Source organism: Aegilops tauschii, chromosome 4, assembly GCF_002575655.3.
Source record: "Aegilops tauschii subsp. strangulata cultivar AL8/78 chromosome 4, Aet v6.0, whole genome shotgun sequence".
NCBI classification, from domain to species: domain Eukaryota; kingdom Viridiplantae; phylum Streptophyta; class Magnoliopsida; order Poales; family Poaceae; genus Aegilops; species Aegilops tauschii.
In genome coordinates this window covers 442,604,739-442,624,930 of record NC_053038.3, presented here as the reverse complement: position 1 = coordinate 442,624,930, position 20,192 = coordinate 442,604,739, and the positions used below count along the sequence as shown (strand labels likewise).

Below are 20,192 nucleotides of genomic sequence, written 5' to 3'. Positions count from 1 at the left end.
CTGATCGCGACCCGCCAGCCGCGAAAGCGACGCGAGTGAGCGAAATCACTCACAGGCGGCCGTCGCAACGGACAACCCAGTCCGGCCCACCGATGCCGACGTGGAGGGTCCGACGTCCGAGCGAGCGAAAACCGCAGCCATGCGAGACCCCCACTCCCAGCGACGCTCCCCGCCACAAACCCACGCTGCGCCCGCCACCTGCTCGGCCGTTCCCCGCTGCCACACCCACACGCGCCCGTCGCCATGGCCGGCGCCCCGCGCAGGTCCGACGTCGACTTCGCGGACGTCTTCGGCGGCCCGCCCCGCCGCTCGTCGGGGAGCGACCGCGGGCGGCGCTCCTCGCTCGACTCGCCCTCCGGCTCCGGCTCCGGCCCCGCGTCCAGGGAGCGGAGCGGGGCCGAGGAGAGGCCCGTCTTCGGGGACCGCACCAGCTCCGGCTTCGCGTCCAGGGAGCGGCGGAGCGGCGGGGAGAGCGGGCCCGGGGAGAGGCCCGTCTTCGGGGACCGCACCAGCTCCGAGCGGAGGCAGCTCGGCCAGGAGTTCTACAAGGATATCTTCCCGGGGGCCGAGCCGCCGGCGTCGCCCAGGCCGGGCGGCGCCTCCGGCGATCGGGACGTGTTTGGCGCGCCCACGTCGCCCGGCGGGTCCACCAGCCGCCTGCTGTCGCGGTCCAGGTATTTGGTTTAGTTATTAGCATTCTGCGGGATTTTCATACTGAACTACTGAACTGATACATCGGTGCCTATTGTTCTTGCCGATTATAGATACTGTCACGCTGAGAAATGCGACATTGTATACCGTTTATTTCTCTAGTGTGGAATTTAAACAAAGAAATGATAGAGCATTGGACATGACCCTGTTATCTGGCTGCTCCAAATTGGCTGCACTCTTTTGGGGTGACACTGAAGATATTGACCATTTCCTGCTTGGCTGCGCTGATCAGGGAATTATATGGTCGTTTCTGATGGACTGGTTGGGTTATACTCATCGGGCGCCTTACCTTCACTCAGTGTTCAAGGATTGGTGGATGCAGCCAGAGAGTGGTTTGATAAGGTGTGCAGGCATGGTATCGACAGTTTCGTCATTCTGACGTCATGATGTAAGGAAAGAAACAATAAGACCTTCAACGATGTGGCTTGGCCGCTGTCCCACGTCATCCAAATGATCAAAGATCATTTCATCATATGGAGAATGGCTGGGGCGAGAGGATTGGGCTATCTGCTTTGATTTGTGGCCATAGTGCAGTTTTTCTTTTCTTTTTGCTCAGAGCCGTTATTCTCTATTTTAATTGATTTGTTCGAATATGCTATATTTAATGATTGATGTCCATTTCCCCTGCATTATCTTGTAAATAACCACTATCTGATTACACCTTGTGAAATTTAACTCCACATAGGAATGCACAGAACTACTTATCATACTTTATTTTTATTTTGCTTATATCTGCTTCTTGCAGCTTCTCCATGAAGTTCACCAGAGGTGTGGACAGTTCAGTGCCTACTTCTCCATCCCGGCATATATCCAACAGAAATGATGATGACACATCTTATGGTTACAGTGTTCCAGCTTCACCGAATTCATCCACGAACAGTTCTCTTGCCCAGGGGGTATCCCAGCAAGATTCGAAGAGGAATCCCTTCTCGTGGCATCGATATCCCTTCCTATCCCGGTTCCGTTCAAGTGGAGATAAGAAGGACAGCTCTCAACATGTTAACTCTATGGACAGTGAATGTGAAGGGACTCCTATTAGTTCAGCAAGCTTCATCAGCAGTGACAAGTTCCATTTTTCATTCTATAAGTGGGCAGGGAAAGGAGCTTTGTTAATGTTGCCAGCTAGTGTGCAAGAAAAAGATGGAAATATTATTGGGGTTAGAAGCTTCCCTCAAGTAGTTGTGCAAGGCATCGACCTAATTGATGAGGAAGAAAGCATGTCAACTGCCACGCCTGCATCAAAAAGTCAGACCGACTATGAAGATTACAAATCTGGGAAAGATGGCTTGTTTGAAAGAAAACACAGTATAAACTCAACAACCAGGGAGGAATCTTCAGTGTTTGATGACTACCTGCAGGGTGATAAATCCAAAGAAGCAGGTACCTTTTTATTTAGAACGCTGCTCGCATGTCATTAAGTACGTAGTCTGTCAGCTTATGTAACTTCTGTACCAGTAAACGGCATGCCTCTTTTCTAGGACAGTAATATAAAGTGTTTTCGTGTCGTTTTGATGTAACTTTATTGAGGCTGGTGCTCTCTCTCTCTTCAGGAACAAAGAAGAGTATCAATAATGCAAAGAACAATGTATCAGCAGGGAGCCCCAGAACTCAAAGTTCACGTCCACCTTCAGACGAGAAAAGTCGTGGTAGCAGAGTGCTAAAGGATTTCATCAAAATCTTCAGTCCTGAGGTTTCACCAAAGCGAAAAGCGGCAGTTGAGGCTCAAGATCAGTCCAGTGGAAAAAATGGAAGCAAAGGTGGAGTTGAAGATAAATTTAGCATCTCGGATTTAGAGACTGGTGAGGATATTAAGACGGATAAAACAAACAATCAGAATGCATTTTCCCCTGCAGCTGCTCAAGTAAGTCAAATCTGTGTGGTCATATTTCCTGGATACTTCGTTGAATGCTGATCAAGCTCTGAATTATAAATGTGTGAAATTTTCCTTTGTACTATCTTTAAACAAGATAAGCAGTTTGACATTACACAGATACACCAGTTAGATTAATCTTTAATTTCATTCAGATAAGAGACGTACAAGGTAGGATGGAGAAACCCGTCCTTACAGTCGATGATGAAATACTCACAAGAACAGGCAAACTCTCGGGAACCGAAGATGTTAAACCTCCATCTGCTGATAGTAAGTATACCTGAATGAATTAATGAATCAAACCTGTGAATTGTTTTTGCTTTCTAGGAATAACTTTAATTGGTTAAACCATTGGTTGCTTTTTCAATAACCCTGCAGCACATAAATCCCACATAGTTCTTTCTAGTCTCTGGGTGTCCTCTATAACATTTTTGGGGCTTGCAATACTCGGTATGTAGCAGGGGGGGGGGGGGGGGGGGGTACTGTAGGACCGTAAGTGGTTTATTCATGTTTGGCCATAAGTTTCTCCAGATGCTGGTTGGCAAAAACATTTCTGTATGATTGTTGTCATCATTTTACTGAACTTGTGTCGCTAGCGTAATCTCCAAGAACTCATCTGTGATGTATTTCTTGTTGTTGTGTTTCCTAGAGTCGTTCCATGTTGAAACAGAGGAAAAGGTGCGTGACACAACAAGTCGTGAGGAAAGTCACATGGAAAATCTTGAAGAATGTGTGGTACGTGCAAAGTCTTTCTGTTATTAAAAAACGAATTATTCTAGCCTTGTAGGTATAAGAAAATACAATTGTTATTGTTGGTTTGTATACTGAGCAGCCATGCTAACCCTGCTTGCTATAATCGGTATATAAACTCCAAGGACCCTGAAAGTTGAAATTCCATCATTGGACTGGTATATAGTATTACTGCTGTTCTGCTAAGCAAGCTGACTATGTCAGTTTACAGCCAGTTAATTGCTAACCTACATGTCTTATAACAAGGCACTGTCAAAGGTTGAGACACAAGCCCATGACAACTTGGAATTCGCCAGTTTCTATGCTAATAGCCAGTTTCTTGCTCTTCTTCAGAGCCATGTTGACTGTTTCAACGTTTTAAACTTTCACACTTTTAACAGGTACTGTTATGAACCATTATGCCTATCCGCAAACAACACGTACACTGACCATAACCATTTACGTCATCATCTCAGAATGACATGGCATGGATAGCCCTTTTTTTTCCGAATAAGGGCATAGATAGGCCTAACTGTAACACCCAAATGTTTCTGATTTAACTTATGGTAATGCTGTTCAGTTAAAGCTGTCTACGTAAGTGTTACATTTGGACATGAGTTGCTACCCTCCCACACAATATTTTAAAGAGAGCACATCTCCACACCCTGTTATTCTGGTCTCAAGAGATTCAACATATGCACCATTAGAGTGCCATACCTACTATATTCAGCTGTAACCCAGGGCCAACATGAAAAATAACATTATCTTACAATAGGAAATAATGTAAGAATCCAACTTAGATATAGTTTCCTAATTTATACCATGAAACCTGACCTAGTGATGATTCATTAGCAGAAACCACCAGCATTTGAGCAGTTTGTCATTAAATTTTGGGGACCAGACTAATAAAAGTGTGTGCCTCTAACAAAAGATAAGTATGAAAGTTGTTCAGCCCATTAGATGTTTTCTCTAACCTTTTTTTTGTGTTTTACCATCTCTTATTTTACAAACCAGGTTGAGCATTTGGACGAAGATCAGATTCTTCAGGATGACAATGAAAAGGAACAAATAAAGGTACCACACGAAATAGGAATCAGAGTTCACAACTTGTTGCTTCTTTCCCATGAACTTCCTGTTCTATATCTCAGCTCTATTGCTTGTTGCAATGTAGATATCTCAATCCAAAATCCGGGAGTGGTCAAAGGGAAAAGAAGGAAATATTCGGTCATTGCTTTCTACACTGCAATATGTAAGTGCAAGAGCATCGTTTGCATGTAATCTCATAGTGTATGGTATCTCTGAATTCCCCAGGGCAATGTTTCACGTCCACATTTGCAATTTTTTGTTGACTCGTCTTCTGCACTAACCCATTATTAAAATAAATTACTATCTTCTTCCTACTTTATTGGCACATTGAAGATCAATGCCAAGTTATGTACATAAAGAAAGATATCTCTTGAACAGGTGTTGTTTTTGTTAAACGAGGCTTTCCTCCTTTTTTTCTCTTTAGAGTATGACATAATGATACCAGGGTTATGCTTTTTTTTTAACTTCATGTGTTTCTGTAGGTTCTCTGGCCTGAGAGTGGATGGAAACCAGTTCCATTGGTTAACATAATTGAAGGAGCAGCGGTTAAGAAAGCTTATCAGAAGGCGTTGTTATGTCTTCATCCAGATAAGTTGCAACAGCGAGGAGCTGCCATGCATCAAAAGTATATAGCAGAAAAGGTTTTTGAGATTCTACAGGTACCATGGATTATCCCAAATGCCTTTATGTAAAAGAAAAATAAATAACGTTATGGATTGACTAGAAGTTCACAACAAATGGCTAAGTTACTTCAGGGTAATTGCTCTATACCATTTTTAAAATCATTTTTTAGGGTGAAACTCTATGCTTGTCCGATTGGAAGTGGTGATAGCTAGTTTGGTATGTGGTTTATGGCATAGCTGATGGTGGAGTTCACAACAAGTTGTTAACTTATGTCAGGGTACTAGTTGTATAGCAGTTTTTTTTTCCTTTTTTGTGAAACTCTATACCGGCTCAATTGAAGGTTAGGATAGCTAGTTTGGTATGCCGTCTGCAAGCAAAACTGACAGTGTAGGGCAACGTGATATTATGCAATTCTGCTCCACTGCCGTTGCCTTTTACTTATTACTCCAACCTGATTTTACTCAAATCTGTTGGTGGTTTTCAAAATCATCTCAAATGCGCATATCAGAGGCTTTAACTTGCTAACCAAATCATTTGAAATTAAGTATCAAACCTGTAGTATGGATTTCTAGTTGATTTTGTAGAAAATAATATCTTATGTGATGGCTGCGACCATTTCTCACACTGATTCATTGTTCTGAAGAAAAATTGTTTCGACTAACCAAAATAATTTACACGATCCCCCTTTTGTTTCTGCAGGAGGCATGGAAGGAATTCAATTCGGTCACTTTTGGATAGTCTTTCATAGCTTTTTTGTTCAGCATGTCTACACTGTCTGCCCTCGTGCCAAAATGGACATGGATAGTCTTATCTACGATAATGTGTAGAAATGGTACAAGGACATTTTGTAAGCTGGCAAACTGCGCCTTATGTACTTGTTTTGGCGTAAATGCAACTGTCAATTGTAGAACCGACCAATGCTGCCCTTTGCTAAAAAAAGAAAGATTTTAGCAATTAAATTGCAGTGTTGGGTTCTGGTGTATTTGTTGGGAAACATAGTAGAAAACCAAAAAAACCGTGCGTACGTACACCCAAGATCAATATGAAGATGCATAAAGGGTTGAAATCACGATCGTTACCGTCATTGAGTTGCAGCGGAAGAAGAACGTGTCGGTGTAAGTCGTACTTGGAGTCCCTCGAACTGTCAATGAACGATCCCGTGAACAGCCCACGAATAATCCCTCGAACCGAAGACCGAAAACAAGGCCTCTCTACTTGGTTGCAAGCGTGCAACCTTCACGATCCAGCAGTGCTTCACCGTCTAGAGCTAATCGTCGCCAGAGAATTAGAGAGAGGAGATTATAACCACATTGGGCTTCTAATTATAAGGATTAGAGGAACTAGACCTAGCTCTAATTAGTCAACTAGGACCAACTAAAACTAGAAGAACTAGAGAAGGCTCCAAAAACTTGTGTGTCCATAGAATGGAAACCCTCTCATATATATATAGGTTGGAGGGGAGAGGAGGGGCGCCACAAGGGGAGGGAAAGTCCCTCTACATTGGTCGACCAAGAGGGGGAGGAGTCCCCTCCAATTCGGCATCCCTTCCCTTCCCAAGTGGGAAAAGGGGGGCGCCACCTCTACTTGGGCTTTGGTGGCCCAAGTTGCCTTCCACCACTAGGCCTTTCATATATAATTTAGGGATAATTGGTTTTATACCCTTAGTTGTGTCCCCCTCGTCAGGATTGCCCCTAGTTTCTGAAAACACGTGCTCTTGCCCAACCCACTTTGGCGTCTTGTGCCTTTGCCCTTTGACCGTTTGACCGTCACTTTGAAAACTTCATAACTAATTCATACTAAATCAAAAAATGCAAATAAGATACCAAAATGTTCGGGAAAACATCACATGTATGTCGATGCCACTTGCATTCATGACAAAAGTGTTGGGAAGGGCCCATCCGAGTTTTAGCTCTTATGATACCACCATGTCATTTGTCATACTTTGCCACCAACTTTTTTTTGAACTTTTTAGATTGTACTGTTCATGGTGGTATCATAAGAGCTAAAACTCGTCACTTACCAACACTTTTGTCATGAATGCAAGTGACATTGACATACATGTGATGTTTTCCAAACATTTTGGTATCTTATTTGCATTTTTCTGATTTAGTATGAATTAGTTGTGAAGTTTTGAAAGTGACGATCAAAGGGCAAAAGCATAAGACGCCAAAGTGGGTTGGGAAAGACCACGTGTTTTCAAAAACTAGGGGCAATCCTGACGAGGGGGACTCAACTAAGGGTATAAAACCAATTATCCCTATAATTTAACAGCCCCAGAAATATTTTCCACCTATATATTATTTATCGGTAATACCCGATACTCTCTGAAACCCTTCCGGTGACCTCAAAACACTTACAGATCCTGTCAAAACTGTTTCGAATATTAATGGAACACTTTCACAAATATGTTCTCATCACTCCCGTCCTACTAACACTCAGCAGATCGTGATTGCCTTAAGCTTGTGACCCCGTAGGTTCAGTAACTCATAGACATGAATGAAACCCTTCGTTCAGTGATCGATAGCGGAACCGTGGACGTCCATATCAATCCCTATGAGCATACGAATGAAATTCGAGTGAATCTTTGGTTATCATGTGATGTTCCCTTTGCTTCGCGATACTTCACAAAACCCGGGATGCATCGGTATCCTCCTGAGTCATCACATGCTCATTATACCATTATTCTCTTACAGGTTTTGTTCTTCTTTCTCGTTGTCGTGTTCCGGCATCCCCGTGACGTAGCCACGTGTCTGGCCAAACGATAATGGATGTCGCCACAACGAGAGGGCCCTAAGAATATCTCTCCATCATCGAGGGAGAAAATCCCACTCTCGAGCTATCTAGTCCCTTGTTAAACTTTTCTATGAACCTGTAAGTTATCGTTATGATCACGGTGTTACATGTGACGTTTGAGCAACCCCAAAAATCCATCGTACAGTAAGAAGTGATTACGATACTCTCATGGTCTAAGGAGCAAAATCACATGTTAACACTCATATTATTGCAATTAATTACAGACAATATTATCTCAATTCATAATAAACAAGTTTGGGTCGATTCAATATGATCGTTCTTCCAATGTCATAATCTCAATGTTGTTTTAGAACTATCACTACACTTAACGATATCCTAAGATCTGGAAAATGTGATCACCAATAACACTTGAGCTAGTCTTAGAGGCGAGACTAGGCACCTTTTTTTATGGTTTATCATTTCACACGTGCATATGAGTTTTCCACTGAATCGCATATTCCAGGTATAAACAATTAATTATGAATATAAAAAAATATAAGAATACAATATTATTGCCTCTAGGGCATATTTCCAATAGTCTCCCACTCGCACTAGCACTACTGCAGGATACTGCTAACGCGACACTACGATCAGAGTCCCTTTGACGAAACTGTGTGTGATCCATTAATCGCAAACGGTGATGTAAAAAAACCCGTAAAAAAAGATGCAAAACGTTTGCAATGGCGTATACATCAAACACGGTTCATATTACAGTTGCGTGTGTGATGCGTGACAAATGGTTAATCCATAAGAACTGTTTGCGATGAGGCAGAACAACAGAAACGGGCGGCTATATAAAGGTGTGTGGGATATACGGCATATAGTTCGCTCGGATGAACTGTTTGCTATTAGGGAATGCAACAGAAACGGTTAGCCAGATCAAGATGTGTGATATACGACATACGGTTCACTCGGACAAAGTGTTCTCGATTAAGGAACATAATAGAAACGGTTCAACTTAACAAGATGTGTGTGATATGCGGCACACACTTCACATAGATGAACTATTTGCGATGAGCCAAAAGAACAAAAACGATTCATGTAAACAAGATGAGTGTGATACGCGACAAATAGCCCACTTGGATGAACTGTTTGCGAGGAGAAAATATAATACAGACGATTACTACAGTTAATTCGTGTGCGATTCTGTGTGTACAAAAAAACTTTGAAAAATGCAAATTAGTTGCTTGCGGTGGCTAGGAGTAGCACACACGATGCGTCTGCGAGTACTCATGTGCGTGAAGGAAATATGCCCTAGAGGCAATAATAAAGTTGTTATTTATATTTCCTTATATCATAATAAATGTTTATTATTCATGCTAGAATTGTATTAACCGGAAACTTAGTACGTGTGTGAATACATAGACAAACAGAGTGCCACTAGTATGCCTCTACTTGACTAGCTCGTTGAATCAAAGATGGTTAAGTTTCCAAGCCATAGACATGAGTTGTTATTTGATTAACGGGATCACATCATTAGAAAATGATGTGATTGACTTGACCCATTCCGTTAGCCTAGCACTTGATCGTTTAGTTTATTTGCTATTGCTTTCTTTATGACTTATACATGTTCCTATGACTATGAGATTATGCAACTCCCGAATACCGGAGGAACACTTAGTGTGCTACCAAACGTCACAACGTAACTGGGTGATTATAAAGGTGCTCTACAGGTGTCTCCAATGGTGTTTGTTGAGTTGGCATAGATCGAGATTAGGATTTGTCACTCCGATTGTCGGAGAGGTATCTCTGGGCCCTCTCGGTAATGCACATCACTATAAGCCTTGCAAGCAATGTGACTAATGAGTTAGTTGCGGGATGATGCATTACGGAATGAGTAAAGAGACTTATCGGTAACGACATTGAACTAGGTATTGAGAAACCGACGATCGAATCTCGGGCAAGTAACATACCGATGACAAAGGGAACAACGTATGTTGTTATGCGGTTTGACCGATAAAGATCTTTGTAGAATATTGATACGTCTCCAACGTATCTATAATTTTTGATTGTTCCATGCTATTATATATTCTGTTTTGGATGTTTAATGGGCTTTATTATACACTTTTATATTATTTTTGGGACTAATCTATTAACCGGAGGCCTAGCCCAAATTGCTATTTTTTGCCTATTTTAGTGTTTCGAAGGAAAAGGATATCAAATGGAGTCCAAACGGAATGAAACCTTCGGGAATGTGATTTTCGGAACAAACGTGATCCAGAGGACTTGTAGTGAACGTCAAGCAATCAACGAGGAGGCCATGAGGCAGGGGGCGCGCCTACCCCCTTGGGCGCGCCCTCCACCCTCGTGGGCCCCTCGTAGCTCCACTGACCTACTTCTTCCTCCTATATATACCTGCGTGCCCCGAAAACATCAGATACGGAGCCAAAACCCTATTTCCACCGCCGCAACCTTCTGTACCCGTGAGATCCCATCTTGGGGCCTTTTCTGGCGCTTCGCCGGAGGGGGCATTGATCACGGAGGGCTTCTACATAAACACCATAGCCTCTCCGATGATGTGTGAGTAGTTTACCTCAGACCTTCGGGTCCATAGTTATTAGCTAGTGGCTTCTTCCCTCTCTTTAGATCTCGATGCAAAGTTCTCCTCGATTCTCTTGGAGATCTATTCAATGCAACTCTTCTTTTTGCAGTGTGTTTGTCGAGATCCGATGAATTGTGGGTTTATGATCAAGATTATCTATGAACAATATTTGAATCTCCTCTGAATTCTTTTATGTATGATTGGTTATCTTTGCAAGTCTCTTCGAATTATCAGTTTGGTTTGGCCTACTAGATTGATCTTTCTTGCAATGGGAGAAGTGCTTAGCTTTGGGTTCAATCTTGCGGTGCTCGATCCCAGTGACAGTAGGGGAAACGACACGTATTGTATTGTTGCCATCGAGGATAAAAAGATGGGGTTTATATCATATTGCATGAGTTTATCCCTCTACATCATGTCATCTTGCTTAAAGCATTACTCTGTTCTTATGAACATAATACTCTAGATGCATGCTGGATAGCGGTCGATGTGTGGAGTAATAGTAGTAGATGCAGGCAGGAGTCGGTCTACTTGTCATGGACGTGATGCCTATATACATGATCATACCTAGATATTCTCATAACTATGCTCAATTCTATCAACTGCTCGACAGTAATTCGTTTACCCACCGTAATACTTATGCTATCTTGAGAGAAGCCACTAGTGAAACCTATGGCCCCCGGGTCTATTTTCCATCATATTAATCTCCTGTCAACAAACTATTTATTTTGCCGTTTATTTTGCTTTCTTTACTTTTAGTCTTTATCATAAAATACCAAAAATATTATCTTATCATCTCTATCAGATCTCACTTTTGCAAGTGGCCGTGAAGGGATTGACAACCCCTTTATCGCTTTGGTTGCAAGGTTCTTATTTGTTTGTGTAGGTGCGTGGGACTCGAGCGTGGTCTCCTACTGGATTGATACCTTGGTTCTCAAAAATTGAGGGAAATACTTACGCTACTTTACTGCATCACCCTTTCCTCTTCAAGGGAAAACCAACGCAGTGCTCAAGAGGTAGCAAGAAGGATTTCTGGCGCCGTTTCCGGGGAGTCTACGCACAAGTCAAGACATACCAAATACCCATCACAAACTCTTATCCCTCGCATTACATTATTTGCCATTTGCCTCTCGTTTTCCTCTCCCCCACTTCACCCTTGCCGTTTTATTCGCCCTCTTTTTTCGTTCGCCTCTTTTTCGCTTGCCTCTTGTTTGCTTGTGTGTTGGATTGCTTGTTTGTCACGATGGCTCAAGACAATACTAAATTGTGTGACTTTACCAATACCAACAACAATGATTTTCTTAGCACTCCGATTGCTCCTCTTACTAATGCTGAATCTTGTGAAATTAATGTTGCTTTGCTGAATCTTGTCATGAAAGATCAATTCGTCGGCTTCCTAGTGAAGATGCCGCTACCCATCTAAATAGCTTTGTTGATTTGTGTGATATGCAAAATAAGAAATATGTGGACAATGATATTGTTAAATTGAAGCTATTTCCCTTTTCGCTTAGAGATCGAGCTAAAACTTGGTTTTCATCTTTGCCTAAAAATAGTATTGATTCTTGGAATAAGTGCAAAGATGCTTTTATCTCTAAGTATTTTCCTCCCGCTAAAATCATCTCCCTTAGAAACGATATTATGAATTTTAAGCAACTTGATCATGAACATGTTGCACAAGCTTTGGAGAGGATGAAATTAATGATACGTAATTGCCCTACTCATGGTTTGAATTTGTGGATGATTATACAATTTTTTTTATGCCGGATTGAATTTTGCTTCTAGAAATCTTTTAGATTCGGCCGCAGGAGGCACTTTTATGGAAATCACTTTAGGGGAAGCCACTAAACTCCTAGACAATATTATGGTTAATTACTCTCAATGGCACACCGAAAGATCTACTAGTAAAAAGGTTCATGCGATTGAAGAAATCAATGTTTTGAGTGAAAAGATGGATGAACTTATGAAATTTTTTGCTAATAAGAGTGTTTCTTCCGATCCTAATGATATGCCTTTGTCTACCTTGATTGAAAATAATAATGATTCTATGGATGTGAATTTTGTTGATAGGAATAATTTTGGTAACAATGCTTATAGAGAAAATTTTAATCCTAGGCCGTATCCTAGTAATTCCTCTAATAATTATGGTAATTCCTACAACAATTCTTATGGAAATTTTAATAAGATGCCCTCTGATTTTGAGACTAGTGTTAAAGAATTTATGATTTCTCAAAAGAATTTCAATGCTTTGCTTGAAGATAAATTGCCTAAGATTGATGAATTGGCTAGAAACGTGGATAGAATTTCTCTTGATGTTGATTGTTTGAAAATTAGATCTACTCTACCTAAGCATGATATCAATGAGTCTCTCAAAGCCATGAGAATTTCCATTGATGAGTGCAAAGAAAGAACCGCTAGGATGCGTGCTAAGAAAGATTGCTTTGTAAAAGCGTGTTCTTCTAATTTTTATGAGAATAAAAATGAAGATCTAAAAGTTATTGATGTGTCCTCTATTAAATCTTTGTTTTGCAATATGAATCTTGATAATGATGGGACTGGAGATGAGTCAACTTTAGTTAGAAGGCTTCCCAAAAATTCGGAGTTTTTAGATCTTGATGCAAAAATTGGTAAAAGTGGGATTGAAGAGGTCAAAACTTTAGATATCAATGAACCCACTATCTTGGATTTCAAGGAACTTAATTATGATAATTGCTCTTTAATAGATTGTATTTCCTTGTTGCAATCCATGCCAAATTCTCCTCATGCTTATAGTCAAAATAAAGCTTTTACCAAACATATCGTTGATGCTTTAATGCAATCTTATGAAGAAAAACTTGAGTTGGAAGTTTCTATCCCTAGAAAACTTTATGATGAGTGGGAGCCTACTATTAAAATTAAAATTAAAGATCATGAATGCTATGCTTTGTGTGATTTGGGTGCTAGTGTTTCCACGATTCCAAAAACTTTGTGTGATTTGCTAGGTTTCCGTGAATTTGATGATTGTTCTCTAAACTTGCATCTTGCGGATTCCACTATTAAGAAACCTATGGGAAGAATTAATGATGTTCTTATTGTTACAAATAGGAACTATGTGCCCGTAGATTTCATTGTTCTTGATATAGATTGCAATCCTTCATGTCCTATTATTCTTGGTAGACCTTTCCTTAGAACGATTGGTGCAATTATTGATATGAAGGAAGGAAATATTAGATTCTAATTTCCGTTAAGGAAAGACATGGAACACTTTCCTAGAAAGAAAATAAAATTACCTTATGAATCTATTATGAGAGCCACTTATGGATTGCCTACCAAAGATGGCAATACCTAGATCTATCCTTGCTTTTATGCCTAGCTAGGGGCGTTAAACGATAGCGCTTGTTGGGAGGCAACCCAATTTTTTTTCTTTTTGCTCCTGTTTAGGAATAAATCTTTGATCTAGCCTCTGGTTAGATTTGTTTTTTGTTTTAATTAGTGTTTGTGCCAAGTAAAACCTATAGGATCTTCTTGGATGATAATTATTTGATCTTGCTGAAAATTCCAGAAACTTTCTGTTCACTAAAACAATTGTCTAAAATCACCAGAACGTGATAAAATACTGATTACAATTGCAGCAGATCAATAAACAAATTATTTAGGTCGTCCTATTTTGGTAGATTTTTCTGAGTTACAGAAGTTTGCGTTAGATACAGATTACTACAGACTATTCTGTTTTTGACAGATTCTGTTTTTCGTGTGTTGTTTGCTTATTTTGATGAGTCTATGGTTAGTAAAATAGTTTATAAACCATAGAGAAGTTGGAATACAGTAGGTTTAACACCAATATAAATAAAGAATGAGTTCATTACAGTACCTTGAAGTGGTGTTTTGTTTTCTTTTGCTAACGGAGCTCGCGAGATTTTCTGTTAAGTTTTGTGTTGTGAAGTTTTCAAGTTTTGGGTAAAGATTTGATGGATTGTGGAACAAGGAGTGGCAAGATACTAAGCTTGGGGATGCCCAAGGCACCCCAAGGTAAATCCAAGGACACCAAAAAGCCAAAGCTTGGGGATGCCCCGGAAGGCATCCCCACTTTCGTCTTCGTCCATTGGTAACTTTACTTGGAGCTATATTTTTATTCACCACATGATATGTGTTTTGCTTGGAGCGTCTTGTATGATTTGAGTCTTTGCTTTTAGTTTACTACAATCATCCTCGCTGAATACACTTTTGAGAGAGACACACATGATTCAGAATTTATTAGAATATTCTATGTGCTTCACTTATATCTTTTGAGGTATATAATTTTTGTTCTAGTGCTTCACTTATATCTTTTAGAGCACGATGGTGGTTTTGTTTTATAGAAACTATTGTTCTCTCAGGCTTCACTTATATCATTTTGAGAGTCCTACAAAACAGCATGGTAATTTTCTTAAATTGTGAAATCAGTCCTAATATGATAGGCATCCAGGATTAGTAAAAACTTTCTTACAAGTGCGTTGAATACTAAGAAAAGTTTGATGCTTGATGATTGTTTTGAGATATGGAGGTAGTAATATTAATGTTGTGCTAGTTGAGTAGTTGTGAATTTGAGAAATACTTGTGTTGAAGCTTGCAAGTCCCGTAGCATGCACGTATGGTAAACGTTGTGTAACAAATTTGAAACATGAGGTGTTCTTTGATTGTCCTCCTTATGAGTGGCGGTCGGGGACGAGCGATGGTCTTTTCCTACCAATTTATCCCCCTAGGAGCATGCGCGCAGTGCTTGGTTTTTGATTACTTGCAGATTTTTGCAATAAGTATGTGAGTTCTTTATGACTAATGTTGAGTCCATGGATTATACGCACTCTCACCCTTCCATCATTGCTAGCCTCTTCGGTACCATGCATTGCCCTTTCTCACCTTGAGAGTTGGTGCAAACTTCGCCGGTGCATCCAAACCCCGTGATACGATACGCTCTATCACACATAAACCTCCTTATATCTTCCTCAAAACAGCCACCATACCTACCTATTATGGTATTTCCATAGCCATTCCGAGATATATTGCCATGCAACTTTCCACCGTTCCATTATAATGACACGTTTCATCATTGTCATATTGCCTTGCATGATCATGTAGTTGACATCGTATTTGTGGCAAAGCCACCATGCCTATTATTTCATACATGTCACTCTTGATTCATTGCCCATCCCGGTACACCGCCAGAGGCATTCATATAGAGTCATACTTTGTTCTAGTATCGAGTTGTACTCATTGAGTTGTAAATAAATAGAAGTGTGATGATCATCATTCATAGAGCATTGTCCCAAAAAAAAAGAAAGGCCAAGAAAAAAAGAAAGGCCCAAAAAAAGAAAATAAAGAAGGGACAATGCTACTATCCTTTTTTTCCACACTTGTGCTTCAAAGTAGCACCATGATCTTTATGATAGAGAGTCTCTTGTTTTGTCACTTTCATATACTAGTGGGAATTTTTCATTATAGAACTTGGCTTGTATATTCCAACAATGGTCTTCCTCAAATGCCCTAGGTCTTCATGAGCAAGCAAGTTGGATGCAAACCCACTTAGTTTCTTTTGTTGAGCTTTCATGCATTTATAGCTCTAGTGCGTCCGTTGCATGGCAATCCCTGTTGGATATATGCCCTAGAGGCAATAATAAATTGGTTATTATTATATTTCCTTGTTCATGATAATCGTTTATTATCCATGCTAGAATTGTATTGATAGGAAACTCAGATACATGTGTGGATACATAGACAACACCGTGTCCCTAGTAAGCCTCTAGTTGACTAGCTCGTTGATCAATAGATGGTTACGGTTTCCTGACCATGGACATTGGATGTCGTTGATAACGGGATCACATCATTAGGAGAATGATGTGATGGACACGACCCAATCCTAAGCCTAGCACAAGATCATGTAGTTCGTTTGCTAAGAGCTTTTCTAATGTCAAGTATCATTTCCTTAGACCATGAGATTGTGCAACTCCCGGATACCGTAGGAATGCTTTGGGTGTACCAAACGTCACAACGTAACTGGGTGGCTATAAAGGTGCACTACAGGTATCTCCGAAAGTGTTTGTTGGGTTGGCACGAATCGAGACTGGGATTTGTCACTCCGTGTAAACGGAGAGGTATCTCTGGGCCCACTCGGTAGGACATCATCATAATGTGCACAATGTGACCAAGGAGTTGATCACGGTATGATGTGTTACGGAACGAGTAAAGAGACTTGCCGGTAACGAGATTGAACAAGGTATCGGGATACCGACGATCGAATCTCGGGCAAGTAACATACCGATTGACAAAGGGAATTGTATACGGGATTGATTGAATCCTCGACATCATGGTTCATCCGATGAGATCATCGAGGAGCATGTGGGAGCCAACATGGGTATCCAGATCCCGCTGTTGGTTATTGACCGGAGAGTCGTCTCGGTCATGTCTGCATGTCTCCCGAACCCGTAGGGTCTACACACTTAAGGTTCGGTGACGCTAGGGTTATAGAGATATTAGTATGCGGTAACCCGAAAGTTGTTCGGAGTCCCGGATGAGATCCCGGACGTCACGAGGAGTTCCGGAATGGTCCAGAGGTAAAGATTTATATATGGGAAGTCTTATTTTGGTCGCCGGAAAAGTTCCGCGCATTATCGGTATTGTAGCGGGAGTGCCTAAAGGGGTCCGGGGGTCCACCAGCCCCGGGGGGGCCACATGGGCTGTAGGGGTGTGCGCCTTGGCCTATATGGGCCAAGGGCACCAGCCCCAAGAGGCCCATGCGCCAAGAGATAAGGGAAAGGGAGAGTCCTAAAAGGGGAAGGCACCTCCGAGGTGCCTTGGGGAGGATGGACTCCTCCCTGGCCGCACCCTTCCTTGGAGGAAGGGCCAAGGCTGCGCCCCCCCTCTCCCTTGGCCCTATATATAGTGGGGGGAGGGAGGGCAGCAAGACCTAAGCCCTGGCGCCTCCCTCTCCCTCCCGTGACACATCTCCCTCCTCCCGCAGCGCTTGGCGAAGCCCTGTTGGAATCCCGCTACTTCCACCACCACGCCGTCGTGCTGCTGGATCTCCATCAACCTCTCCTCCCCCCTTGCTGGATCAAGAAGGAGGAGACGTCGCTGCTCCGTACGTGTGTTGAACGCGGAGGTGTCGTCCGTTCGGCGCTAGGATCATCGGTGATTTGGATCACGACGAGTACGACTCCATCAACCCCGTTCTCTTGAACGCTTCCGCTCGCGATCTACAAGGGTATGTAGATGCACTCCTTCCCTCTCGTTGCTAGTAAACTCCATAGATTGATCTTGGTGATGCGTAGAAAATTTTGAATTTTTGCTACGTTACCCAACAGTGGCATCATGAGCTAGGTCTATGCGTAGTTTCTATGCACGAGTAGAACACAAAGTAGTTGTGGGCGTCGATTTTGTCAATTTACTTGCCGTTACTAGTCTTATCTTGATTCGGCGGCATCATGGGATGAAGCGGCCCGGACCGACCATACACGTACACTTACGTGAGACAGGTTCCACCGACTGACATGCACTAGTTGCATAAGGTGGCTAGCGGGTGTCTGTCTCTCCCACTTTAGTCGGATCGGATTCGATGAAAAGGGTCCTTATGAAGGGTAAATAGAAATTGGCATATCACGTTGTGTCTTTTGCGTAGGTAAGAAACGTTCTTGCTAGAAACCCATAGCAGCCACGTAAAACATGCAACAACAATTAGAGGACGTCTAACTTGTTTTTGCAGGGTATGCTATGTGATGTGATATGGCCAAAAGGATGTGATGAATGATATATGCGATGTATGAGATTGATCATGTTCTTGTAATAGGAATCACAACTTGCATGTCGATGAGTATGACAACCGGAAGGAGCCATAGGAGTTGTCTTGATTTATTGTATGACCTGCGTGTCAATGAAAACGCCATGTAATTACTTTACTTTATTGCTAAACGTTAGCCATAGTAGTAGAAGTAATAGTTGGCAAGACAACTTCATGAAGACACGATGATGGAGATCATGGTGTCATGCCAGTGACGAAGGTGATCATGCCGCGCCTCGAAGATGGAGATCAAAGGCGCATGATGATATTGGCCATATCATGTCACTTTATGATTTGCATGTGATGTTTATCATGTTTACATCTTATTTGCTTAGAACGACGGTAGCATAAATAAGATGATCCCTCACTAAAATTTCAAGAGACGTGTTCCCCCTAACTATGCACCGTTGCGAAGGTTCGTTGTTTCGAAGCACCACGTGATGATCGGGTGTGATAGATTCTAACGTTCGAATACAACGGGTGTTGACGAGCCTAGCATGTACAGACATGGCCTCGGAACACATGCGAAACACTTAGGTTGACTTGACGAGCCTAGCATGTACAGACATGGCCTCGGAACACAGGAGATCGAAAGGTCGAACATGAGTCGTATAGTAGATACGATCAACATGGAGATGTCACCGATGATGACTAGTCCGTCTCACGTGATGATCGGACACGGCCTAGTTTGACTCGGATCATGTATCACTTAGATGACTAGGGGGATGTCTATCTGAGTGGGAGTTCATTAAATAATCAGATGAACTTCATTATCATGAACATAGTGAAAAGGTCTTTTCAAATTATGTCATATCTTACGCTTTAGTTCTACTATTTAAGATATGTTCCTAGAGAAAATTTAGTTGAAAGTTGGTAGTAGCAATTATGCGGACTGGGTCCGTAAACTGAGGATTGTCCTCATTGCTGCACAGAAGGCTTATGTCCTTAATGCACCGCTCGGTGTGCTGAACCTCAGCGTCGTCTGTAGATGTTGCGAAACATCTGACATACATGTTTTGATGACTACGTGATAGTTCAGTGCGTAATGCTAACGGTTTAGAATTGTGGCACCAAAGACGTTTTTGAAACGTCGCAGAACATATGAGATGTTCCGAAGACTGAAATTGAGATTTCAGACTAGTGCCCACGTCAAGAGGTATGAGACCCCTGACAAGTTTCTTAAGCCTGCAAACTAAGGGAGAAAAGCTTAATCGTTGAGCATGTGCTCAGATTGTCTGAGTACCATAATCGCTTGAATCAAGTGGGAGTTAATCTTCCAGATGAGATAGTGATGGTTCTCCATAGTCACTGCCACCAAGCTATTAGAGCTTCGTGATGAACTATAACATATCAGGGATAGACATGATGATCCTTGAGCTATTCGCGATGTTTGACACCGCGAAAGTAGAAATCAAGAAGGAGCATCAATTGTTGATGGTTAGTAAAACCACTAGTTTCTAGAAGGGCAAGGGCAAAAGGGATACTTCATGAAACAGCAAATCATTTACTGCTCTAGTGAAGAATCCCAAGGTTGAACCCAAACCCGAGACTAAGTGCTTCTGTAATGAGGGGAACGATCACTGAAGCAAAACTACCCTAGATACGTGGTAGATGAGAAGGCAGGCAAGGTCGACAGAAGTATATTGGATATACATTATATGAATGTGTACTTTACTAGTACTCCTAGCAGCACCAGGGTATTAGATACCGGTTCGGTTGCTAAGTGTTAGTAACTCGAAATAAAAGCTGCAGAATAAACGGAGACTAGCTAAAGGTGAGATGACGATATGTGTTGGAAGTGTTTCCAAGGTTGATGTGATCAAGCATCGCATGCTCCCTCTACCATCGAGATTGGTGTTAAACCTAAATAATTGTTATTTAGTGTTGAGCATAAACATGATTGGATTATGTTTATCGCAATACGGTTATTCATTTAAGGAGAATAATGGTTACTCTGTTTATTTGAATAATACCTTCAATGGTCTTGCACCTAAAATGAATCTCGATCGCAGTGATACACATGTTCGTGCCAAAAGATATAAAATAGTAATGAT

At 41.7% G+C, this 20,192-nt stretch overlaps 1 protein-coding gene across 1 annotated transcript; it reads left to right on the top strand.

Moving 5' to 3' along the window:
• The first annotated feature begins 79 nt into the window (after nucleotides 1-79).
• Nucleotides 80-5,979, top strand: LOC109743331 (uncharacterized). The gene is made up of 9 exons (XM_020302410.4): nucleotides 80-674; nucleotides 1,457-2,091; nucleotides 2,262-2,572; nucleotides 2,737-2,851; nucleotides 3,231-3,316; nucleotides 4,325-4,384; nucleotides 4,482-4,559; nucleotides 4,879-5,055; nucleotides 5,720-5,979. Exons 1-9 carry the CDS (start codon nucleotides 244-246, stop codon nucleotides 5,756-5,758), a joined length of 1,932 nt encoding a protein of 643 aa, XP_020157999.1. The 5' UTR covers nucleotides 80-243; the 3' UTR covers nucleotides 5,759-5,979.
• Nucleotides 5,980-20,192: the final 14,213 nt, after the last annotated feature.